General features: G+C 42.0%; 1 protein-coding gene and 1 non-coding gene across 5 annotated transcripts in view; both read right to left on the bottom strand.

The window, feature by feature from the left end:
* Mcf2l2 (MCF.2 cell line derived transforming sequence-like 2) overlaps positions 1 to 26686 on the bottom strand; it is a 279778-nt gene that overhangs the window by 1824 nt on the left and 251268 nt on the right. For 2 of the 4 annotated variants that reach the window (XM_027942238.3, XM_071615437.1), the window contains 2 exons: positions 24293 to 24326; positions 22194 to 22291 (listed from right to left, as the gene is read on the bottom strand). In XM_027942238.3, coding sequence (XP_027798039.2) covers positions 22194 to 22291; positions 24293 to 24326 — 132 coding nt within the window. The remainder of the gene's footprint in view (positions 1 to 22193; positions 22292 to 24292; positions 24327 to 26686) is intronic. The other 2 variants (XM_071615435.1, XM_071615436.1) reach the window with 1 other exon arrangement.
* On the bottom strand, positions 24506 to 24578 carry Trnal-caa (transfer RNA leucine (anticodon CAA)). Its single transcript has one exon. It is a non-coding gene; the product is annotated as a tRNA-Leu (tRNA).

Here is a 26686-nt window from a genome sequence, read left to right as displayed (position 1 = left end):
CCTGGCCTGGCTCAGAGGCCTGGCTGAGCCTGGAACCCCCACAGCCCAGGTGGGCAGGATGGGAACTGAGAGGCCTGGTGAGTTCCAGCCACTCTGCAGGCAGGTGGCACCTGAGGTGAGGTGATCAACTGCCCTCATTCTCCTGCAGGGCCATGTAACAATCATGTATCAAATCATTTACAAAAGTAAAACAACAGCTTCCTGGACAATATTCACCCTTGGTGTGATGGCCTCATCTATTGCATCCTACTCCATTTCTGTGTGCTCAGTTCTGCTCTAGAGGCAAAGCAGGAGAAGTGCTGTGGGAGTGGGTGAGAGTCACCAGAGCCTTTCCAGGGCGAGTCCCAAACTGCAGCTGCTCTGGGTGTCCTCATCTGTGGCCCTGGGCTCTGGGCAGCAGAGACAATGCCCTATTCACGCTCTATCCTGGTGGCTCCTGGAAGAAACCTGGAATTCTTAGAACCTGCAAACCTTGGAGAAGGTCCTGGGGGCAAAGTCCTGGGGAGGAAGGTGTGGCTCACAGGCAACCAATTGTGGTAATTGACCTGTGGGGACTTCTCAAGGCCCAAAGTGGGGTCAGGAGTTGTGGGTCCTGGCTCCTAGATGATGTTCCTCCTTCATCCAGGTCTTTCCAGTTCCTGAGCTGCCTTTTGTTCTAGCTTAAATCACTTGCATATTTAATCCTCTCCTGGAGTTGGGTCATGGGGTCAGCAGTAAGGAGCTGGTAGCATTGAGGGTCCAGAATCTCAGATTCGGGGGTCTGGCCAATCAAAGGCATGTGTGTGGGTGAACACATGAGAGGCCCACTGCCCGGACTTTGGAACCAGCCAGACCTGAATGCAATTCTGATTTTTCCACTCACAAACTGTGTGACCTTGGGCAAGTTAAATCTGTTTTTTTTTTAATCTTTAAAAAAGGAATAATAATGTCTATTATGCAGTCTTGGTACGAGGATTAGCTAACATGTTAATGAAGTAAAATACCTGGTAATCACATGAATTAAAAAAGTAACACTTGTTATAATTAGTGCTAATAATAATTACAATAATACTGAATAAAGCTTCTCTGGAGCAGCTCTGGGCATTCCAAGTATTCTACTGTTACTCAAATTTGGGGACAATTTGTTTGACATTGTCTCATTCTCAGAAACACTCAGGAGAGGAAACAGATTATAGGGTAATAAACAGCTTTAAAAAGAAACAGCACATACACACAGTTTTGTTTTAAAATTTTAAAATTATTATTTGTTATATATGACAGCAGAATACATTATGATTCATATTACACATATATAGCAAAATTTTTCATATCTCTGGTTGTATATAAAGTATATTCACACCATTTGTGTCTTCATACATGTACTTAGGTAATGATATCTATCTCATTCCACTATCTTTTTTACCCCCATGCCCCCTGTCTTATCCTTCCATCCCTTTGCCCTATCTAGAGTTCATCTATTCCTCCCATGCTTCTCCTCCCAACCCCACTATGAACCAGCCTCCTTATATCAGAGAAAACATTCGGCATTTGGTTTTTGGGGATTGGCTAACTTCACTTAGCATTATATTCTCCAACTCCATCCATTTACCTGCAAATGCCATGATTTTATTCCACACACACACACATTCTGAAGAACCAAACCAACACACTGACTCTTGACAAATATTCAATTTGATTACAGCAAAAATTTAAGTGATATGTTCCTTCTTGGAAAATGCATACAGTGACTAGTCCTAGCTGAGGTCCTGCACTGTGTTGGGCCAGTGTTCCCCAAGCCTCCAAGGCCCTCCCAGTTCATGTAGCAGAATACATCTAAAGAGTGTGGGTGGGGAAGGACAACAAGAGTAGAAAAGGTGGCCCATGAAAATTCATGCTGATAAGGACTGGGGAGTAGTGTCTTTTCCACTAGTGGATGATCTTCATAGCTCACATCATATAAACCCTGAATGAATCTAGTTTTAGCATTTAGTGTTTAGAATTCCAAGGTTTTGATTTTGCTTAAGAAAATTGAATGAAATTTATGAACAAGAGAACCTATTAGTGAGATTAAGTTATCCTCATCAGAAAACACATTTTTGGTAAATTATAGACTTCCAAGGCAAAATCATGGCCTTTCCCTTGCTGTCCACTGGATGGCACTAACGGACCAATATAGATCCTGCTAGTTCAGCGGCAACTAATACCGTGAAGATATTAAATGAGTAAATTCTATTCTATTCTCTTCCAAACTAGATTTTTTCTCTATTCCTTACAATTAGGCACAACTTTTAAAGCATCATCTCTATCACATGAACGAAAGCACATTATTTTCACCTGGGGGTCTGGGAGCGGTGGGGAGCTGCCCTAAGGCAGTGCCTGAGCCTCTGACCTTCCATTCCCTTCCCTGGATGTACAGTAAGTAGGTGCTAATGATCATATACTAACAGAAAACTGGGCACAGCCTAAAAGCTTCATCTCATTTAATCGCTTAATCTCATTTAATGTGTGTCTACTTTTTGTAAAATAAACAATAAAAAGAACTTAAGCCCAAAGAGGCTAAACAATTTATTCAAAAAGATGGAGATGGTCTTGAGCCTGGGTCTGTAAAACCTCAGGATTATGCTGTGCTGCTAACCAAGGTTTCTGTTTTCTAGGGTTTAACTCATGAGTCACCTTCTGCCTGATCATACTACTCACTTTCCAGAGCTCACAGAGAAGAGAGTGCCAGAATGTTTCCCAGGGTACTAGGCTGGATTAGGATCTTTTGTTTGGCAGCCCAAAGTGTAAATGTAGGTCAATCAATCAATCCAGACTAGTCTACAGCTCAAGCATCTATTTTATTTGCTAATGGTCTTTGGCTAAGAGGAAGCAAATCATTCCTAAGCATTCAGTTAATTGCTTTCAGATTCCTCATGGTCTCAAGGCACATTTTTCCCCCCAAGTGTATTTTCTATTGTCAACGTTCTTTTCAGTTTGTAGGGCAGTCTGAGTTGGCAGTCTTAGACTTTTAGAGCTGTTTTAAGCTGAGATCAAAGAAATGTCCCAGCTAGGAAATCACTTCCTAGCTCAGAAACCAGCTTCCTTGGATATTCAGTGTTGGAAGAAGCCCAATGGTGGGGGTAAGGGTGAAGGACAAGCTGACATGTCTCATTGGGTCTAGTCTAAGCCTTGCCCATTTCATCAGATTCAATGGGAATTTTTCAATAAGACTAAAATATAAAGCCATGCAAACATTAGTATGGTTCCATTTTTTAAAAAGCACGCATTTTTTTATTTCTAAATGAGCTGATTTAATTGTTAATTCAGTATTATATTTTTATATTAAAAATAGTAGCATACAAGGCATATATATGACTTAGAGGCAATTTTTTAAGTATCTCTGATTGCACAGCCCTCTTAAGATAATTGTGTGGACTCCCACCCCCTTCCCATCAGATTATATAAACAGTATCCTAGACAGAACATTTTTTCACTTTTTACTGGTTCATATTTGTTTTACATGATAGTAGGGTTCATTCTGAAGTGATTATAGAGGCACAGAATATAATTTGCTCTAATTCAGTCCTCAGTGATTCCCTTCTCTTCTCCTCCCTCCCCGTTTTATTTCCTCTCCTCTACTGATCTTTCTGCTATTAACTTTTATATATATATATATATATATATATATATATATATATATATATATATATTTTAATTTTTTATTGTTGGTTGTTCAAAACATTACATAGTTCTTGATATATCATATTTCACACTTTGATTCAAGTGGGTTATGAGCTCCCATTTTTACCCCATATACAGATTGCAGAATCACATCAGTAAAAGCACGCATTTTTATGGACACAAAGTTGGGAAGATTTATATAGTGGTTATATCCAGTTTGAATCTTCATCTGTACTTTTCTGTATTTCCTGTTTTTGATAGCCTGAATGTGTATTCCTTTTTGTAACCAGAAAAAAAAAATCAAGCTAGCTGGTTATATATATCCAAAATAACCCACAATCTCACTAGAAAGAACTGTTTGCTTCAAGTGGGTTATGAGCTCCCATTTTTACCCCATATACAGATTGCAGAATCACATCAGTTACACATCCATTGATTTACATATTGCCATACTAGTGTCTGTTGTATTCTGCTGCCTTTCCTATCCTCTACTATCACCCCTCCCCTCCCCTCCCCTCCCCTCTTCTCTCTCTGCCCCCTCTACTGACATTCGTTTGTCCCCCTTGTATTATTTTTCCCCTTCCCCTCACTTCCTCTTGTATGTACTTTTGTAATGTTTTGAACAGCCAACAATAAAAAATTAAAATAAATAAATAAATAAATAAAGTGTGGTATTGTATCAATAAAAAAAAAAAAAGAACTGTTTGCTAGAACTTACTTTATTCATCAATTTACAAGAGGGCATGAAATAATTTTGAATCATAATAATAATGATGAAAGCAAATAATTTATTTAGGCCAAAAAAGGAAATGTCACAAAAGTTAGCAAAGAAACAACCCCTATGTACTATACTAGATAACCCATTTGCCACCTTCGAAACCCTGGGGATCTGACGGGGGTGTGGGGGGGTGCCTAAAGAGAAGCCTGAGGAGGGGCCTGTAGCTCTCTGGGGTCTGTCCAGAGGCTCTTCCTCGGTTGCCTATGAGGCAAAAAGCTTATTCTCAGTTTATGATTTTTCATATGGCCAGGGCTCTGCAAATCCAGGACAACAGTGAATTCAGAGTTCAAATTTTCATTTAACTCCTTAATTTGTATAGTCAGGGGCCAAAAAGAGGCTGTTCAACTACTGGCATCAGAAATAGCACACCCGCTTGTTCTGTGACTGTCCCACTACTGAACTGCGTCAGTCCTTAGGTGAATTCCACCTTTCTTCCTTGCCCCACCCAGACTCTTCCCCTAGTAGCATGAGAGCCCTATCACTTTGTCCTCATGCCAGTAGGCTGGCAGGCAAAGAAAGTAGCTGTCACACCAGAGGGAGGATTGATCCTGACCATGGGGAGGAGTAAGACTGCTGTCTGGGAGAGGCAGAGAGGTGATCATTGGGACATCTCTCAGTGCTCCCATGCCCACTGTCACTGCATTGGTGAGCAAAAGAACTATAGCCAGGGATGAGTCTCGGACTGGATGCCATCAGTAGAAGTGCCTGATGGGCATCAGGGGTCAGGGTGTCTAGCATGAGTAGGAGGAAGGTGATGAATTGAAGGCAAAATCCAAACTAATGACCAACTGCAGCAGCAGGTGGCAGATGTAGCTTTAAGCTAAGTAGGACTTTTACCATGTTCCCTAGTGGAAGTGTTCCCTTAGGATCCAAGACCTCTAGACTCATTGAGGCTAAAATTGCAGGGATAAGTGGGAACAAATCCCTCATGTGGGTCACTAGGAGTGATAATGAGCAAGCATGATATCTTTGCTCTTGGATTCATATATTCTACCTACTGGGACTAAGCCCTATAATGTAGCCACCAGTTCAAGGCACATACTGCATCCGGAAGGATGGCACTCCCTATCCACAGTGCCATGTCCAAAATTGCAGCTCTGCCTTGCCTTTAAAAGGCTGTTCCACTCCTCTATCAGGCCAATCACTTCTGAATGGGGTGGTGGGACCATATTTCAGTGGTCATATGTCCATGTTTAATCCCTTGATGAAAGCAATATTACACACTGTGCCCCTGAGCCTGGTGGGGGCTGAAGAAATCGACTTCTCTTAATAGTACCATACTGAGGGCTCAGCATGGATCTCTCTAGCAGGTTGGACATTCAACAGGCTGGCAGCTAGTTAGGACTTTTTTTTTTAATAAAGAAAAGCAGCCTTGCTTATACAGACCCTCATTTGGATGAGTCTGGAGTCAGAGTCTTGGAAGTTTGACTATTTTATTATCCTACAAATTATATGTTCTAGCAGGGAAGCACCGTTACCCCTGTAACTCTGACTAAAGAACATCTCTCCTCTATGAGAGCAGGTCATCTTTGTCAACTGAATATATAAGGGACACATGTGGAGTGGTGAAGGAGTAAGGAGACACCCACCTGGCAAGCAAGATCAGCCTGATCAATCCTGGTGAACCATGTACCCATGGGAACCAGGGACCCACATTGTAGCCAGATGGTCCTCACATCCCAGAGCAGTGCTGATGACAGGGAGCCCACACTGCAGGGCCCATGCACAACCTCCAGTTCTGCTACCAAGATTTCTGTATTAGGAGCCCATGGTTTAGGCTCTAGGGTGCCATGAAGGAAGCTCGCTGACATCTACTGTCCAAATTGTCCAGGTGGATTGGTCTTTTTTTTTTTTTTTATGGTGTCACACTCCTTTAATCCCAGTAGCTCCAGAGGCTAAGGCAGGAAGATCACAAGTTCAAAACCAGCCTCAGCAAAGGTGAGGCACTAAGCAACTCATTGAGACTGTGTCTCTAAATACATATACAAAATAGGGCCAGGGATGTGGCTCAGTTGGTTCAGTGCTCCTGAGTTAAATCCTGGTACCCACTCCCCAAAATAAAATAAAACAAAATAAACTGTATTGTCATATATAACTAAAAAGAATAAATAAAAAAAGAATCTACCAAAATCCACATTAAAAAACACACACACACAAAACACAAATTGGTGACCTTGCCACAGAACTCCTGTGGTGGACTGTGAAGAAACCTGATTGCCTTGAAATCTTCTGAGGAAGGATGTACAGATATCACCAACAGGAACTGGAAGTCCAGAGGTCAAGTTCTAGTTCTCTACCCTTAGCTGGACAGCTATGTGCCTTTTTTTTTTTTTTTTTTTTAATTTTTTATTGTGGGTTGTTCAAAACATTACAAATTTCTTGACATATCATATTCCACACTTTGATTCAAGTGGGTTATGAACTCCCACCTTCACCCCACACACAGATTGCAGAATCACATCAGTTACACATCCATTGATTTACAAATTGCCATACTAGTGTCTGTTGTGCTCCGCTGCCTTTCCCATCCTCCACCCACCCCCCTCCCCACCTCTCCCCTCCCCTCCCCTCCTCTCTCTCTACCTCCTCCACTGTATAACCCTGAGGGTCTCCTTCCATTACCATGCAATTTCCCTTCTCTCTCCCTTTCCCTCCCACCTCTCATCCCTGTTAAATGTTAATCTTCTTCTCCTGCTCTTCGTCCCTACTCTGTTCTTAGTTACTCTCCTTATATCAAAGAAGACATTTGGCATTTGTTTTTTAGGGATTGGCTAGCTTCACTTAGCATAATCTGCTCTAATGCCATCCATTTCCCTGCAAATTCTATGATTTTGTCATTTTTTAATGCAGAGTAATACTCCATTGTGTATAAATGCCACATTTTTTTTATCCATTCGTCTATTGAAGGGCATCTAGGTTGGTTCCACAGTCTTGCTATTGTGAACTGTGCTGCTATGAACATCGATGTAGCAGTGTCCCTGTAGCATGCTCTTTTTAGGTCTTTAGGGAATAGACCAAGAAGGGGAATAGCTGGGTCAAATGGTGGCTCCATTCCCAGCTTTCCAAGAAATCTCCATACTGCTTTCCAAATTGGCTGCACCAATCTGCAGTCCCACCAGCAATGTACAAGAGTACCCTTTTCCCCACATCCTCGCCAGCACTTGTTGTTGTTTGACTTCCTAATGGCTGCCAATCTTACTGGAGTGAGATGGTATCTTAGGGTGGTTTTGATTTGCATTTCTCTGACAGCTAGAGATGTTGAGCATTTTTTCATGTACTTGTTGATTGATTGTATGTCCTCCTCTGAGAAGTGTCTGTTCAGGTCCTTGGCCCATTTTTTGATTGGGTTGTTTGTTCTCTTATTGTCTAATTTTTTGAGTTCTTTGTATACTCTGGATATTAGGGCTCTATCTGAAGTGTGAGGAGTAAAGATTTGTTCCCAGGGTGTAGGCTCCCTATTTACCTCTCTTATTGTTTCTTTTGCTGAGAAAAAACTTTTTAGTTTGAGTAAGTCCCATTTGTTGATTCTAGTTATTAACTTTTGTGCTATGGGTGTCCTATTGAGGAATTTGGAGCCCGACCCCACCGAATGTAGATCGTAGCCAACTTTTTCTTCTATCAGACGGCGCGTCTCTGATTTGATATCAAGCTCCTTGATCCATTTTGAATTCACTTTTGTGCATGGCGAGAGAAAGGGATTCAGTTTCATTTTGTTGCATATGGATTTCCAGTTTTCCCAGCACCATTTGTTGAAGATGCTATCCTTCCTCCATTGCATGCTTTTAGCCCCTTTATCAAATATAAGATAGTTGTAGTTTTGTGGATTGGTTTCTGTGTCCTCTATTCTGTACCATTGGTCCACCCGCCTGTTTTGGTACCAGTACCATGCTGTTTTTGTTACTATTGCTCTGTAGTATAGTTTGAAGTCTGGTATCGCTATACCGCCTGATTCACACTTCCTGCTTAGCATTGTTTTTGCTATTCTGGGTCTTTTATTTTTCCATATGAATTTCATGATTGCTTTTTCTATTTCTACAAGAAATGCCGTTGGGATTTTGATTGGCATTGCATTAAACCTATAGAGAACTTTTGGTAATATCGCCATTTTGATGATGTTAGTTCTGCCTATCCATGAACAGGGTATATTTTTCCATCTTCTAAGATCTTCTTCTATTTCTCTCTTTAGGGTTCTGTAGTTTTCATTGTATAAGTCTTTCACCTCTTTTGTTAGGTTGATTCCCAAGTATTTTATTTTTTTTGAAGATATTTTGAATGGAGTGGTTGTCCTCATTTCCATTTCAGAGGATTTGTTGCTGATATACAGGAATGCCTTTGATTTATGCGTGTTGATTTTATATCCTGCCACTTTGCTGAATTCATTTATTAGCTCTAATAGTTTCTTTGTAGAGCCTTTTGGGTCTGCTAGGTATAGAATCATATCATCTGCAAATAGTGATAATTTAAGTTCTTCTTTTCCTATTTTGATGCCTTTAATTTCTTTCGTCTGTCTAATTGCTCTGGCCAGTGTTTCGAGAACTATGTTGAACAGAAGTGGAGAGAGAGGGCATCCCTGTCTTGTTCCAGATTTTAGAGGGAATGCCTTCAGTTTTTCTCCATTCAGAATGATGCTAGCCTGAGGCTTAGCATAGATTGCTTTTACAATATTGAGGTATGTTCCTGTTATCCCTAGTTTTTCTAGAGTTTTGAACATAAAGGGATGCTGTACTTTGTCGAATGCTTTTTCCGCATCTATCAAGATGATCATATGGTTCTTATTTTTAAGTCTATTGATGTGGTGAATAACATTTATTGATTTCCGTATATTGAACCAGCCTTGCATCCCAGGGATGAATCCTACTTGATCATGGTGTACAATTTTTTTGATATGTTTTTGTATCCGATTCGCCAGAATTTTATTGAGGATTTTTGCATCTAGGTTCATTAGAGATATTGGTCTGTAGTTTTCTTTCTTTGAAGTGTCTTTGTCTGGTTTAGGTATCAGGGTGATGTTGGCCTCATAGAATGAATTTGGAAGTTCTCCCTCCTTTTCCATTTCCTGAAGTAGCTTGAAAAGTATTGGTATTAGTTCTTCTTTAATGGTTTTGTAAAATTCTGCTGTAAACCCATCCGGACCTGGGCTTTTCTTAGTTGGTAGTGTTTTTATGGTTTCTTCTATTTCCTCAATTGATATTGGTCTGTTTAGGTTTTCTTTTTTTTTTTTTTTTTTGGTTTGGCTTTGATGTTTTATTCCAGGTAAAAGCATTATGGAAGGGATAAGGGCAAGAAATGCAGAAGATACATGCTTTAGTTTTGCTCTATTGTACTGCTAATCACAGCAAATTCTGTCTTGCTCCTTTCTTTACATGTCTGTTGAGTGGTTAATTCTCACATTGACTGATGAGTTAAGAATCATGTACTATTTAAAGTCAAAGCTATAAGTAAGCTAAGATTAGCAGGGTGAATATCCAAAACAGGGTCCATTAAATTGTTCAATCCTAAAATAAAAAATTAAAGGCAGCACCTGCACTATCATCTCATGGCACACCACCATATAAGTGTTATCTAATTCATGTTGCTCATTCAAGATACTGCTTAAAAATACCCCATATTGTCATATAGTTGTATATGCAAATATTCTCTTAATTTTGATTTCAAGCATTTTACTAGAAAAAATAAGTTGTGGCTATATTTAAAGTTGGCTAAATTAGGAAATACTTGTCTAATTTGAAACCCTAGTTTGGATTTCAATCCAAGAGACACTCCTTTTCTCCCATGTATTATGAAAAGAGGAGTAATTAAGTTCCTATATATAGAAAGAATTGGTTTGCCATTTAGACACATCATTTACTTTTTACTCAACTGCTCCATGGGAAGGCAGACAGATATAGCTTCCTACATGTGCCTCTGCATCTGTGCAGTTTGTGCAAAACAAACACCCAAACTCTTCTGGGGCCACTCAGTTAGAGAGTGAAGTAATGAAAACATTTCATCAAGAGGGAAATATCAGCTTCTGACAAGCTCATCTCAGTGGTATCCCTTCAACTGAGGTATCGCAGAAGAAAATACATGGGCATATGTCTAATACAGAATTCATAATGCCATGCTGCAACCATCCCAAGGATAGCCTGAAATGAGGCCCCAGCCTAGAGCATAAGGAAGCACTCACTATTCAGTGAGATAACAGGGGTCGTGTTAGCCAACCCCATCCTATTGTGGATGAAGAAAGTGAGACTCGGGTTAAGAATTTTCTTCATGTTTATGCAGCCTTAATCCCAGCCCTCATGCCTCTCCCACCAGTTCACACAACACCTCAAGCCACCACCATTGCTATCCTTTAAAGTGGCTTAGTGTCTTCTTAAATCTTGCTACATATCCCTTTCGGTTTCATTCAACACACATTTATTGAGAACATACTATGTGTCCAACACTGTACTGGAGATTTATGCTAGGCATTGGAAACCCTGCACTGAATGGCATGTGGGATTATTGGGGAGGCAAATGTCAAAAAAAAAAAAAAACAACAACAACTAACTCTTCTTAAATCAAATTAGTAAAAGAGTGTATCTATGACTGTGTGTGCATAATAAGACTTGTAGAATCAACAAGCTATACATTGAGTATACAGTGATCACTTATGCTCCAAACACCTACATATTAGACATAGCAAGAGAAACATAGTGAGTCAAAACAAAACTGCTGGCTGGGCAAGGAGATCACATCTGTGGGACTTGGAACAATGTCAACTTTTTGATTAAGTCATTTATAGCATGAGAATAAGGGAGGAATCAACATGGAACCCTGGGAAAACACAACACTCATGATGCTGTGCCAGAAAGAAAGGCCTCACATGACAGGAAGAAGCCATATCCAAGAGAAGGTAACTGGAAACTCAGTTCAGAGTTTGCATCCTAAGTCAAGATTAGAAAAAGAGCTCCACCTGTTTTTTTGTTCTGTTTTTTTTTTTTTTTTAACAGAGTGAATGAATAGCATTGTCAAATCATGCAAGAGAGCAAAAATTCAAAGGACTTACTAGTATCCATTAGATTCATCATGTACAAGGACATTAACAAAAATAACTTCAACAAAGTCATGGTGACATCAGGTGTAGAAGTGGCATCAGCTATCTGCCTTTGCTTTGAAGAAATTAGTCAATAAAGTGAAGACGTAATTATAGGAAAATGTGGTTGAGGGTAAGATTTGTCTGTTAGAAGAAAGAGACCTTGGCACATGTCGTGTGTGTGTGGGGTGTGTGTGTGTGTGTGTGTGTGTGTGTGTGTTTTTCCTTCTTTCCCTAAACATTCCTAAGGGAAACTTTGTTAGCAACAGAAAGAATGTATTTCTTCTAACATATGAACAGGTGTGTTTGGGAGCCTATGGGGGTAGAATGGAGAATAAAGGAATTTGTAAATCCATCTGTCATGCCACAGCATTGTAAAAGGGTGCATTAGACCTGAGGACTTGGTGGTCAACTGAACTCTTGCGCTCCAGTTACTGCAGATGTGTTTACTGAATCTATCCATGGTAATTAGCCCTGACAACTCAGTTCTGACAGATTCACTCAGGTTCCTTTTTGTGAAAAGACTAAGAGAGATATTTACCAACAGAGTACTGTCAAAAATACACTGAGTGATTGAAGTTAAAAGATAAATTATAGTTCCTTCACCTGAGTCACTCATCTCAGACTGATTCCTGCCAAATTAAATGGTCATTCTGTATTGTCTGAAGACAACATACAAACAAGTCTGATAGTTTTGCCTATATTTGTCTGGTTACTCTATGGCATCCTCCTATTAGGAAGAGAGTCTCAGTGTTCCCATTTAAAATTTTTTTGGGTCCCTTCTAGTTACGTACAGAGATTACATTAAATGATAATCATCTTGTAGAACATTTGTTGCATGTTCAAGAGTAGTACATTTTTCAGTACACAGTGAAAATATTCTCAGCATGGATATGTTCCATGCAAAGGATCATTGCTAGACTGTTCAAAATTAGCTCTCATTTTTCAATGTGTCAAATGAGTTGAAATAGATTGATGTTACTACCTGGTCACCAGTATGCAGTGTGCTTTACCACAGCAGAATCAGATGATAATGTTACAATAACAATAGCCAAGCATTCCCAAACATTCATTTGGAGAGATTATGGATATCATGGGTTGTCACATCATATCCTGACCTCCCCACAAAACAGTCTATCTACAAAAATTAGGAATCTCTGAAGTCTCCAAGGGTTTCTGCTGAAATCATGAAGGTCTTACTCCTACACCAGTTGCAGAAAAGAGAAAGGATGTTTCAGAAATTTCTTATGTTTCCAGTTCTTCAGAGCAGGTGCACACCAGTTTAATCCATATTGCCTCCCAGCCAGTGACAACTTGCCAGCCTTCTGAGTAAGACGTCACATACAAAACCAATGGATCCTCTGGCCACACTCGAGAAATCCCAGCTGATGCCTCAAGGATGTGAGAGAAGCAACCCATAGAGACTTGTTCCAAGTGACCATCTCCTGGCTCTCAAGGTTCTCAGCATTCTCCCTGTGGTTTTTTTTCAGATTCTGCATAGCACAGACACCTGGGCTCTGGATCCAGGACAGAAGCTACAAAAAGATTGAAAAAATGGCGGGTTCCAGACACCAAGGGAACAGAGGATTGTCTCTGTTTAGGTTTTCTATATCCTCCTGACTCAATCTGGGCAGATCATATGACTTAATAAATTTATCTATGCCTTCACTATCTTCTAATTTATTGGAGTATAAGGATTCAAAATAGTTTTTGATTATCTTCTGTATTTCTGAAGTGTCTGTTGTGATATTGCCTTTTTCATCCCGTATGCTAGTAATTTGAGTTCTCTCTCTTCTTCTCTTCGCTAGCATCGCTAAGGGTCTGTTGATTTTGTTTATTTTTTCAAAGAACCAACTTTTAGTTTTGTCAATTTTTTCAATTGTTTCTTTTGTTTTGATTTCATTAATTTCAGCTCTGATTTTAATTATTTTTTGCCTTCTACTTCTTTTGCTGTTGTTTTGCTCTTCTTTTTCAAGGATTTTGAGATGAAGTATGAGATCATTTATTTGTTGTTTTTTTCTTTTTTTAAGGAATGAACTCCAAGCAATGAATTTTCCTCTTAGAACTGCTTTCAATGTGTCCCATAGATTCCGATATGTTGTGTCTGTGTTTTCATTTATCTCTAAGAATTTTTTAATTTCCTTCTTGATGTCTTCTATAACCCATTGATCATTCAGTAACCTATTGTTCATTCTCCAAGTGATGTATGCTTTTTCCTTCCTTCTTTTATCTTTGATTTTCAGTTTCATTCCATTATGATCAGATAAGATGCATGGTATTATCTCTACTCCTTTATATTGTCTAAGAGTTGCCCTGTGACATAATATATGATCTATTTTTGAGAAGGATCCATGTGCTGCTGAGAAAAAAGTGTAACTGCTTGATGTTGGGTGGTATACTCTATATATGTCAGTTAGGTCTAGGTTATTAATAGTGTTATTGAGTTCTATAGTTTCCTTATTCAACTTTTGTTTGGAAGATCTGTCCAGTGGCGAGAGAGGTGTGTTGAAGTCTCCCATGATTATTGTATGGTGGTCTATTAGACTCTTGAACTTGAGAAGAGTTTGTTTGACGAACATAGCTGCACCATTGTTTGGGGCATAAATATTTATGATTGTTATGTCTTGTTGGTGTATGGTTCCCTTAAGCAGTATGTAGTGTCCCTCTTTATCTCTTTTGATTAACTTTGGCTTGAAATCTATTTTATTTGATATGAGTATGGACACTCCTGCTTGTTTCCGAAGTCCATATGAGTGATATGATTTTTCCCAACCTTTCACCTTCAGCCTATGTATGTCTTTTCCTATCAAATGCGTCTCCTGTAGGCAGCATATTGTTGGGTCTTGTTTTGTGATCCATTCTACTAGCCTGTGTCTCTTAATTGGTGAGTTTAAGCCATTAACATTTAGGGTTATTATTGAGATATGGGTTGTTCTTCCAGCCATATTTGTTTATTTCTGTTACTAAACATGGTTTGTTTTCCTCTTTGATTATTCCCCCCCCCCTTTACTGTCCTACCTCCCACTGTTGGTTTTCATTGTTATTTTCCATTTCCTCTTCCTGTAATGCTTTGGTGAGGATGTTTTGAAGAGATGGTTTTCTAGCTGCGAATTCTTTAAACTTTTGTTTATCGTGGAAGGTTTTAATTTCATCCTCCATCCTGAAGCTTAATTTCGCTGGATACACAATTCTTGGTTGGAACCCATTTTCTTTCAGTGTTTGAAATATGTTATTCCAGGATCTTCTAGCTTTCAGAGTCTGTGTTGAAAGATCAGCTGTTATCCTGATTGGCTTACCCCTAAATGTAATCTGCTTCCTTTCTCTTGTAGCTTTTAAAATTCTCTCCTTATTCTGTATGTTGGGCATCTTCATTATAATGTGTCTAGGTGTGGATCTCTTATGATTTTGCACATTCGGCGTCCTGTAGGCTTCTAGGATTTGGGATTCTGTCTCATTCTTCAAGTCTGGGAAGTTTTCTTGTATTATTTCATTGAATAGACTGCTCATTCCTTTGGTTTGGAGCTCTGTACCTTCCTGTATCCCAATGACTCTTAAGTTTGGTCTCTTAATGTTATCCCATATTTCTTGGATGTTCTGCTCATGGTTTCTTAACAATCTTGCTGAGCTGTCTATGTTCTTTTCCAGTTGAAATACTTTGTCTTCATTGTCTGATGTTCTATCTTCTAAGTGTTCTACTCTGCTGGTAGTATTCTCCATTGAGTTTTTAAGTTGGTTTATTGCTTCCTGCATTTCTAGGATTTCTGATTGTTTGTTTTTTATAACCTCTATCTCCCTGTATAGTTGATCCTTTGCTTCCTGGATTTGTTTGCGTAATTCGTTGTCGAAGTGATCTTTCATTGTCTGATTTTGCTGTTTAATGTCTTCCTTGATACTCCAGATCATCTGAAGCATGTATATCCTGAATTCTTTATCTGACATTCCATCTGCTGCAGCTGTTACCTCTTCTAAAGTTGCGTTGACCTGCATTGCTTGTGGTCCTTTCTTTCCTTGTCTTTTCATACTGCTTGCGTATCTTTCCTGCAGGTGCGGGCAGCGGCTCTGCTCTCTCCTTATTCCAATTGGGGTGTCGTGGCTACCACGCCGGCAGGTCACTGGGCCTGTTCTGGGAGCTGGCGGCGGCTCTGTTCTGCCCCTACTCCAATTGGGGTGACGAGTGTACCACGCCGGCAGGCCACAGGGCCTGATCCGCCGGTCGGTTGCAGGTTTGCCTACCCTGCAGGCGCGGGCGGCGGCTCTACTCTGCCCCTACTCCAAATGGGGTGACGTGTCTGTCGTACCGGCAGGCCACTGGGCCTGTCCCGCTGGTCGGTCGCAGATCTGCCCACCTTTCGGGCACGGGTGGAGGCTCTGCTCTGCCCCTACTCCAATTGGGGTGTCGTGACTACCCCGCCTGCAGGACGCTGGGCCTGTTCCTGGCACGGGCGGCGACTCTGCTCTGCCACTACTCCAATTAGGGTGGTGTTTGTACCACGCCGGCAGGCTCCTGGGCCTGATCCACCGGTCTGTTGTAGGTCTGCCTACCTTGGAGGCGCGGGCGGCGGATCTGCCCTGCCCCTCCTACCACGCCTGCGGACCCCTGGGCCTGATCTGCAGGTTGATCACTGGTCTGCTCACCCTGCGGGCACGGGTGGCGGTTCCGCTCCGCCCCCACTCCAATTGGAGTCACGTGACCACCACACCGGCAGGGCCTGATCCAGGCGTGGGAGAAGGATCTGCTCTGCCCCTACTCCAGTTGGGGTGACGTGTGTACCACACTGGCAGGCCACTGGGCCTGACCCGCCAGGCTGTCACAGGTCTGTTTACCTTGCAAGCGCGAACGGCGGCTCTGCCCTGCCCCTCCTACCACGCCCATGTACCACTGGGTCGCGGGTCTGCCCACCTTGCGGGTGCGGGTGGCGGCTCCGCTCCGCCCCCTCTCCAATTGGGGTCACGCGGTCACCACGCTGGCGAGCTGCTGGGCCTGCTCCGGGCGCTGGCGGCGGCCCGGCTCCTCCCCTCTGGCTCGACGACAAATTGAGGAGACTCGGGTGACTGTGCCTCACCCCCCCTACCAGGAGACCAACTGCTTATGTCACCGCTGGTATTGATGAAGTTCTCTCCTCCGCCGCTTTCTGCTGACATCAGATCTCTGCCATGTTGGTATCCTATGCGAATGGCAGCATTTCGTTCCCCTTGCTGGACAACCAAAGCAACGGGTGAGTCCTGACCGGCCCTCAGCAGGACCCGGACCGAGAAGCAGTTTCCGCGGGCTCCTAGCCCCGGCCGCTCCGTGCTCGGTGTAAGCTCCTATAAGTGTAAGCTCCAAGAAGCAGTCCCCGCGGGCTCAGTTCCGGGAGCCGGAATTCGGCTGCTTAGTGCTTGGTGAATGCTCTGATAGGAGCAGGGTCCAAGAAGCAGCCTCCGCAGGCTCCGCAGCCCTGGGCCAGGGCGGTTCCGGGACGGTTCCGGGAGCCGGAACTTGGCCGCCCCGCGCTCGGTGTTCGCTCCGATAAGATCAGGTTCTAAGAAGCACCCAGGCGCTGAACCCTAGCAATCTGTCTGCAAGCCGCAGGCGAATTGCAGCCTGAAATTACCTATTCTATGGCTGAATGAGCTGCGGTCAGTCGAAAACAGGGAAGGTTACGTCAGTTTACCAACATGGTGGCTGCTGGCCTCCTCTGTGGTCTGACCGGTGTGGAGAACCGAGATGGACCGCTTCCTTCCCCTGTCTCGAACCCAGAATTCAGCCCTGAGTACAGTGCTTGCGCGGCTGGCAGAAACTGCAGCGAAGTAACCCTGCGTCACTATCCCAGCGTGCGCTGCAGACTCTAGCCGCGGGGCGATTTGCTGAATAAGCAGTGTTACCCTCCGTGCGACAAACCTCTCGCGTTTGAGTTCCCGTAGCCGATCCTCGTGCAATGGAAATCCTTCCTCCAGGTTCCGGAGCACCCCACTATTGCTGGAAATTCCTAACAAGATAGCCTTTAGCCGTCCTGACTTGTCATACTCCCACACAGTGAAGCAGCACACGGGGGCAATGCACTCCCCTTGCCGCCATCTTCCTTCTCCTGGATTGGTCTTTTGGTACCTTTTCTATAATGGATCTTCTTAGATGGGCACTAATGCATAATTCAAAGATCTTTGCCTTTGGAGCTCATGACCATAGGTCCATGTGCTTCTACCCCAGGTCAGGTCATGTTGTAATGCCCATCCTAGTCTCTATTCTGGAAAGGGTTTGGAAGGGAGATACGGAAAACATGAGGAAGAGCAAACATTGTCTTACATGCTTCATCTGCAGGTTCTGTACAGTCCTGGGGGGATAGGAGAGGGTCTCTCTCTTAATAAGGGGGAGTAGGTCATCGCTTTATCCAGGGGATAAAGGGTATGGACCTAGAATTCTCATTTCAATGCTTAGGGTCCTTTTTACCTATCATGACCTGACTTTGTCTCCTCATCTACTGGCTAGGATCCCAAAATGACCAAGTGACAGATTTGCCTTGCCTGAAAATGTATCCTTTTCTTAAATTCTGCCATTGGCTCTTCAGCTCAGTCTGGCTGGAGATGAGGAGCTGAACATTGGCAAGGAGGCCCTCTGATTCTCACAATGGGCTTTAAATTGGTGACTAATGTGGGTCTGTCCCTTTATCTTCAGTGCCTCAGTGTTACTTAGCAGCAGACTCCTAATTCCACCATCCTCTCCAAAGACCTAGCACCAGCTGGCGTGTCACTGCCCACCTATATCTGATCCCAGCTCACCACAGGTGAAGGTCCAGGCAATTGAACCACAGCAGTTCAGGGATCAGGACTCTCAATACTCTGTTAACACCACTGATGGGGTCCTTATTACTAATTGCCAGCAGGTGACCCAATACCAGAGTCCCATTGTTTCTTGGATTTCTCTTGTACTATCTTAGGTCAGGAAGCAGATTGTGCAAGTGTGTTATTGAGAAAGGGCTTTCAGATGAAACCTGTGAGAGAGTGAGGGCAGAAAACAGGGCGGGGAAGAAGTAAGCATAGAAGTGGGTTTGGCTGAAGTCTAGCATCAGCCCGATCCCCTAGGAAATGCTAGAGCACACATGGGACCACAAGGGTGTTATCTTGGTACAGAGGGTTGGCTTTTGTACCCTGAACTAGTAACCCATTTGTGGGCCACAAGCTACCCTTGGGGGAGGATGTAGCCTCACAGGCATTTCCTGGCTAGACAGCTCTCGTCAGCTGAGGGCAGTTCTTAGAAGGGCACAACTGTGAGATATCATCAGCTAACTTCAAAGCAATTGGGAAGTAAATGGATGTACCAGCCTGATAAAGAGGAACTGGGCAGGTTTCAACACTGTCTAATACAATAATGTGCATGTGGTCTATATGAAGAAAGTCTTTATGAAGGCTCCTATTTTTTTTAAGCAGAAAAAATTTCATAAGAAAATGTGGAGGAAGGTTCAGAGATTTTCCATAAGGCCCCTGCCCCTACACATGCCTAGCCTCCTCACCATCACCATCATTACCAGAGGGGTGAAGCTGATGGATACTCGTACTCATCCAAAGTCCATTGCTTACGTCAGGGTTTGCTCTTGGTGATGCACACTCTATGGGTTTGGACAAATGATATGTATCCACCATTACAGTATCACACCAGAATATTTTCAGTGTCCTAAAAATCCCCACTCTGTATACTCATCCTTCTCTTCCACACTAACTCCTGACAACAAATGATCCCTTTACCATCTCCAGATAATAAAAAATTTGAATTTTCTAAAATGTCATAAAGCTGGGATCATATGAATTATAGATTTCTCAGACCTGGCCTTTTGCACTGAATAGTATGCATTTAGGGTTTTTTTTTTAAATGTCTCTTCTTGGCTTGAGGGCTCATTTCTTTAGTGCTGAATAATATTCCATTGACTGGATATACCAGTTTATCTGTTTACCCATTGAAGGATATCTTGGTTGCTTCCAGGGTTGGCAAAATGTGAATAAAAACATGTAGAAATATTTGTGTGCAGGTTTTTGTAGAGACATACGTTTTCAACTCCCCTGGGAAAATACTGAGCATGCATGCTCAATTGTATGGAAAGAATATATTCGGTTTTGTGAGAAATTATTAAACTGCCTTCCAAAGTAACTAAGCCATTTTGCATTCCCACCAGCAATGAATGAGAGTTCCTGTTGCTCCACAGCCTCACCCGCATGTAGTGTTTTTGTGTTTTAGGCTACTTTTCACAACCCAACTGAATTATTAGTATATTTTTTGATTTTATGGTGTCAGCCAATCTTCTCAAGAGCTGACTGGTTTTCATGAGCCTAATTAGTGAAAGGTCATCTCAGCTTATATCAACACATTTGTCATTCTACTGCCACCTTTTTGTCCCCTGAAACCAGGCAGCCTTCCTATTATTGAAAGTTGTGTATGCCTGAGTGTGCACAGATATACATGAACATGTACAGACACAGTTCAAATCAAGTGCGCACTAAAAGTCATCCTTTCTTTCTTCTGCTCACACCATGCCTTTTGGGCATAATGACCTTAAGTTAGTGGAGAGAGAGAGAGAGGAAAGGAAGGAAGGCACTTGGATAATCCTCATCCTTATGATCTGGGTAAAAGAGGAATTATAAATCTATATGTTAGTTCATATCTCCTGGTGATCATATTTGGACATCTTTGTTATTGTTGACCCTTCTATCCTCAAACAGATCAGCTCATAAAGATCTTTTTGTGAAAACACCTCATGAGCATGACATACATTATGACCTGGCTAGCTTTCATAGGTTCAGTGTTTTAAAGTCCCAGTAATCTGAAAAGTCACCTATTAAATCAACAACCTAATAGGTTGAGAACTGAAGTGCCAACATATTTTGTTGGTCTATTGGGCCCCAGATGAAACAGGAGCCCAACACCAGGCATCCTACCTAACATTGAGTTTTTCAAAGCAAGAGGAAACTGGAATGTGACGCCCTCTAACCACCATAGTAAATATGAGACAGTGTTAGAAGATACGACCAGTTACTTAGGAGATATAAATTCAGTTTTATTTTCCTTCAAAAAAAAAAAAAAGCTTTTCACAAGCCAACCTGAAATTTCCACAGGAAAATAAAACAAAAACCTCCAACCTCCCAGAGCTCCTGCCACCTCCCATGGAAGACTAGGCCTAACGAAAGATTTATACACCATATTCTAGAACCAAGATTTTTCTCAATCCTTATTTTCCCGGTTTGTCCTTAGAAGAAAACAGGTCGCTTTTCATTTTCTAAATATAAAATTTTATAGCACAAACACACCCTAGTTGACAATTACTGCCTTATTAAATGGCATTACTATTAATATTTGTTGACCAAGTCTGAACATCTGATTTCTCCATGACGTGGACTTCTTCCTGTTTAATTTGCTACTCATGCTCATTAACATCCAAGAGTCCAGAAGCTTAAAGAAGAAACTTATTCAGTCTTGGCCTGGGGTAGATGGGAGTGGAAACGGGGTTCTGGGTCTGGGCTTGTTTAATGACTTTTGTGCTTTCTAAGTGCTCAATAAGTGCATTTTGAACTAATACTTCTTCTAGCAGCCATTGTAAAATAAAGTATGTGCCTGAAGACATACTTTGTATTGCACCAAGTTAATCACAAATGGTCTGCTATGGGCTAAATGTTCATGCTCCAACCCATTCACATGTTGAAGCCCTAATGCCTCATGTGGTGGTATTTGGAGATGGGACCTTTGGAGGTGAGAGGACCTAATGAGGTCAGGAGGGCAGGGCCTTGGTCATATGGGATCAGTGCCCTTAGAAGAGACACCAGAGAGCTGCTTCTTTGCCCTGACCCACTGAACGTGGAGGTCACATGAGCACACAGTGAGGAGAGAGCCCTCTGCCATCCAGGAAGGGGACCCCCAACTAGCACCAAGCATTCTGTTACCTAATTTCAGACTTCCAGCCTCTGGAACTGTGAAAAGGAAGTTTCTGTTCTTTAAGCCACTTGGTCTGTGGCATTTTGTTTCTGGCAACCTGAGCTGATGGATACATAGTCCAAAAGCCCAAACTTTAAATATTAAATTCCCAAGGTTTTCACTATGGGCAGTGACAGGAAGCATAAAGCAGAAGATTATTTTTTTAAAATGATTATCTTTAGTTTAAATAGTTAGGAAAAGATAAGATGATAAAATAACATATTCAAAGCCCCATGAACCCATAACCTACGGTGATGTCCTTAAAATAGGAAATATAAAAATGACTATACACCTGCTTATTTATTTAATTTTCGTCCTGCACCCAATTCTGCCTGTAGGAAATTGATGTACAAAGTGCTTAGAGGTGATATCCTATGGGAAAGTACCTGGATCAAGAGCTCTGAATCTTTCCACAGAGAGTTTTGGGAAGCAGCAAAATTCAAAATTCAAAATTCAAAATTCCTGGAGAGAGCGAGAAGTAAAGTGCCTCCACACATCTTGCTTCTAAAGAACAGACCTTCTGGCGCTGCTCTTACCTGCAACAACTACTCCTTCACAGAGCAGCTCCTCTAGAGAGGAGTTAACTCTCAATGTGAGACTTCTGGCCTAATTAGAACACCACAAATGAACAGCAGGAAATTGATTTTATGCCACATAAAGGGTATAGATGCTGTTCTTTCTCCTCCCTCTTACTTCTAAGGGAGGGCCGGGACTCGGGTGTCTTCCCCAGTGGCTCAGTAGCAGTGTCACCCTGCTTCTGTGCTTTGCTCTCCATTGGGTCCTACCTTTCATTCCATGAGTGCTGGAGACTGGCTCTTCCTTGCTAGTTGTAGCTCTATCTGTGTTTTCAGTCCCAGGAACACATTCCACTCCATTGCCTTTGCTTTAGAGAAATACAGAGGAGCACTGAATCATGGGAGAGAACAGCACTTGCATTCCTCCTTCTACCAGCCAGAGCAGCATTGGCTTGTACTAGGTTATCCCTGGTCTTAAGTCTCTGTGTGCAACTTCTCTCTGCTCCTTTACCTGTGATCTAAGATCTGCCCCAACTCTATGGTAACATCCAACAATGGAAAAGGGAACATTCAAAGGACACCTCTTGTTGGATAATAAAGTTAATCTCTGTCTGCAAAACTTTTTTTGGGGGCGGAGGGTGGGTGGGTGGGTACCAAGGATTGAACCCAGGAGCACTTAATCACTGAGCCACAGTCCCAGCACTTTTTTGTATTTATTTATTTATTTATTTAGAGACAGGATCTCACTGAGTTGCTTAGGACCTTGCAAAGTTGTTGAGGTTAGATTTGAACTCACAATATTCTTTTTTGGGGGGCTGGGAGAGGTACTGGGGATTGAACTCAGGGGCACTTGACCACTGAGCCATATCTCCACCCTATTTTGTATTGTATTTAGAGACAGGGTCTCACTGAGTTGCTTAGTGCCTCACTTTTGCTGAGGCTGGCTTTAAACTCATGATCCTCCTGCCTCAGCCTCCTAAACCACTGGGATTATAGGTGTGTGCCTTTGTGCCCTACATGGCTGCAAATCTTAAAGGTGGGGAGGTAAAGAGGAGAAATCCCCTTCTGGATTCCCAAAGACTGTTTCACTAGCTCACTGCAGTTCCCTCCTCTCCTGATTATTGGCCTGAAATGCAAACTGTTGTACCAAGTCTTTTGGATTAGATTAGATCTAACACCTACTAGACACAGGAGGTCCAAGTAAATGAGATGTGCCTGAGCTAAACCTTGGCACTGCCCCTCCCCACAACTTTGTTTACAGAGTAGTTTGCAAGCTTCACTTGATGCTTCAATGAGTTCTTTCATTCACTAAACATCTACTGAGCACCTATACAAGTGACAGGACCTTGTATATGAGGCCCAAGGGAAGCTAAAACTAACAAGACAACCTCCATGCCCTAGAGAAATTTATGGTCTAGTAGAGAGAAAAACACATCATAAAATAATAAAACGGTCCACTACATGGTGTAATTAGAGAGTACTTCATAATATCGTGTGTGCAAAGAGCAGGGAGAGAAACTCTGCTGGTTTCTAGAGCCTTCACTGACTCCCACCTCTTTGGGCAGCTCCATTAGGAGCAGGATAAATGAGCCTAAAAAATTTAAGTGGGATCCTGTATCAAAACTGGATCACAGACTAAGGTTTATTCAGGAAACACATAGTGGGTTCCTCCTTCATGCCTTGGCCAGGGAGAGGAATTACAGAGAAAGTTTACCTCCTGAAGGGAGTGTAAGTGCATCCTCCTGCAGACTAGAGGGAATGAGAGGACAGTGGTGACCAGAAGAGCTCTTAGTGGAGAGAGGGAAGCTGTAGGAATTAACGTGAGAGGATACTGGTATCCACTCAGCAAAGAAGGACAGGCAGGCACATGAAAATAGGAGTAGAATTGGAAGTTCTCATTTGAATATTAAAAACAAACAAACAAATAGATGCAGCAGCAATTAAAGGAGGATTCAAAGTGGCAGGTATCACTTTAATTGATGGCCCAGTGAGTCAGCACTGGAAAAGCTGCCTTTATCTGGCAGTGGGGTCAGGGAACTGAAATTTTTTTTTTTTTTAAGATTGGAAATTATTCATAGCACGTTCAATGTTAAAAATTCTATAAGAAGAATCATGCAAAATCAATATGAATTGTCCATAGCATTTAACATTTCTTTAAAAAAATTTTTTTAGATGTTGATAGACCTTTATTTTTTTTCATTTATTTATATGCAGTGCTGAGAATCAAACCCAGTGCCTCACATATGCTAGGCATGTGTTCTACCACTGAGCCACAACCCCAGCCCCTTGACATTTCTTAAAAAAACAAAACAAAATAAAACAAACAAATAACAACAACAACAAACAAACAAAAAAACCCCACTACTCACCCAGTGGTTGCTTCAAACTGTAGATTCCCTTGGCCTGAAACAAAGCAAAACAACACTCTCAAATTTAAGCTACTTTGAATGGATTGTATATATTGATTTTTCATACACGTATACATAGAATACTATAAAATATATCAAAGTGTATAGAGCTTTTTAAAAAATTTTTTTAGTTGTAGATAGACACAATATCTTTATTTTTATTTACTTATTTTTATGTGGTGCTGGGGATCGAACCCAGGGTCTCATGCATTTGAGGCAAGCGCTCTGCCACTGAGCTACAACCCCAGCCCGTGTATAGATCTTAATCTTATTTTCCTACTTATTCAAAAACAGTTTCTGGCTTGCCTGTCCCTGGTAGCCATTGTTTCTCCCACCCATCCTGCTGGGTTCCCTTTGTGCCTGGACTCTGGGTCCATCCATATTTCAACAATTAGCTCCCTTAGTACTGAATTAAGAACTAAACAGTGTGCCTGTGAAGTACTTATTTTTTCCACTTGAACCCAAAGTATATGACCAGGTGAGGGGTAGATCACAAACCTCTGGACAGTAATAAGAATCACATTCTTTATTTGGATGTCATCCTAGGTGTAATAAAAATAACACATCTCAACTCGAGTGGCTTCCCCACCTGCCTGCCCCTTTGTTGCCTACAACAGCCTAAAATCTGAACTCTTCCGCCTGATATATGAGGCTTACTCTCTCATCTCAATGGCATTTCTTCCAACTCTACCCATGACCTCTCAAGCCAGGATTCAAATCACCATTGCATATGTTCTCCCTTGGAGGCAGCTCTGTGGTCTTCGAAGGACTCCAGAGGCATCTTTTATTATCCAAGTGACTAGAACATGTTGCCCAGTGACTAGGATGGAACTGTGGACTTGGTTTCTACCTTGCCTTGTATCCCACCTAAGTGCTGCTATCATAAAGCTGCCTGCCCCGTGGGCTTTCCCCACAGCCCCCTAGACCATCCCATCATGCCACATACAAAGACGTCCCAAACCACAGGGCCCATCTCTCTCCTTGACCTCTCCCCATGCATTTGTTAAACATTCCTCTTCCCTGACCAAACTCTGACTCCATAACATCCTTTGGATACAATGCCCTCTGCTGCTAGGCTGTCTCCAATCCCTCCCTGGCTCCCAGTGTCCTTCTCACCCATAACCCCAGGTATCTTATGCCTTGCTCATTGCATAAAATTATTAGGCCCAAGAATCCCTAAGGATGAAAGGTGCTATAGGGTGATAATGGTTCTATGTCAGATCTTTGTGAAGTGCTAGACATATACAAGGGGCCAATGTTCTTGACATTCCTGAACTTGGAACTTGCATACCACCCTCCCCCACTGCCTGGGTGCCCCTGAGTCTCTATTCTGCCCCTGAGAGTCTCATCTCCTCATAGGGTCCAGCTCAAGGCTCTGCCTCCCACTCACTGTGGGCCTTTCCGAGTTCTTAGAGCCCTTGTGAAATGTCACTGGTAAAATTGACCCTCAGTTTGCATATCTGTGAAAAAAGGGACTGGGACAACTGTGGGGCTTTCAGGGTTTTTTTTTTTTTTTTTCTTTCTTTTCTTTTAATGGAAACTACATGCTGGTTCTGGTTGGCTTATTATCTGGATTTTACCTTCCTGTCATAACCTAGAGAGCATGGTGCCAGGCCTTGAGGAGGGTCTGGGAAATGTGTGTCTGAATTTTAGCTGAATAAATACATTTTTACCTTCCAAACAAATGTGTCTTTTTAACTACAGGCCAGGGCTAATCAGGGGAGATTCAGTTAAGATTTAAATTGTAGATTTTGCTCAATATTGTGGAAAAAGTCAATTGATCTATAGATCACTAAAGTGATCCCAATCAAATCTCAGCAAGTTTTTTTCCCCCCAGAAATTGACAAGCTCATTCTAAAATATACAGTTGACTCTCTGTATCTGTATCTCTTCCCTCCATGGACTCAACCAACTGTAAACAGAAGATATTTGGAAAAAAATAATTGCATCTGTAATGAACATGCACAGAATTTTAAAAAATCTTATTCCTTAAACAATAGAGTGCAACAACTATTTATGTAGCATTTACATTGTATCAGGTATTATAATTAATCTAGAGATGAATAAAGTACAGAAGAAAATGTGCACAGGGCTAGGGGTATAGCATCTGGAAAGCCCTGGATCTGATCCCCAGCATTGGAAAAAAGGGAGAAAAACAGATGTGTATAGATTATGTGCAGATACTATTCCATTTTACATAAGGAATTTGAGCATATATACAGAACCAATACCCCATGGATCCCAAGGGACAACTGTATATGAAAATGTAAAGAACATAGAATAACCAAAACAACTTCAAAAGGAAGAACAAAGTTGGAAGACTCAAATTATCTGATTTTAAGACTTATTATGAAG

The sequence above is a fragment of the Marmota flaviventris genome, chromosome 8 (genome assembly GCF_047511675.1).
Source record: "Marmota flaviventris isolate mMarFla1 chromosome 8, mMarFla1.hap1, whole genome shotgun sequence".
NCBI classification, from domain to species: domain Eukaryota; kingdom Metazoa; phylum Chordata; class Mammalia; order Rodentia; family Sciuridae; genus Marmota; species Marmota flaviventris.
Note: the sequence above shows the minus strand (reverse complement) of the source record. Positions and strands in the feature narration are given on the sequence as shown.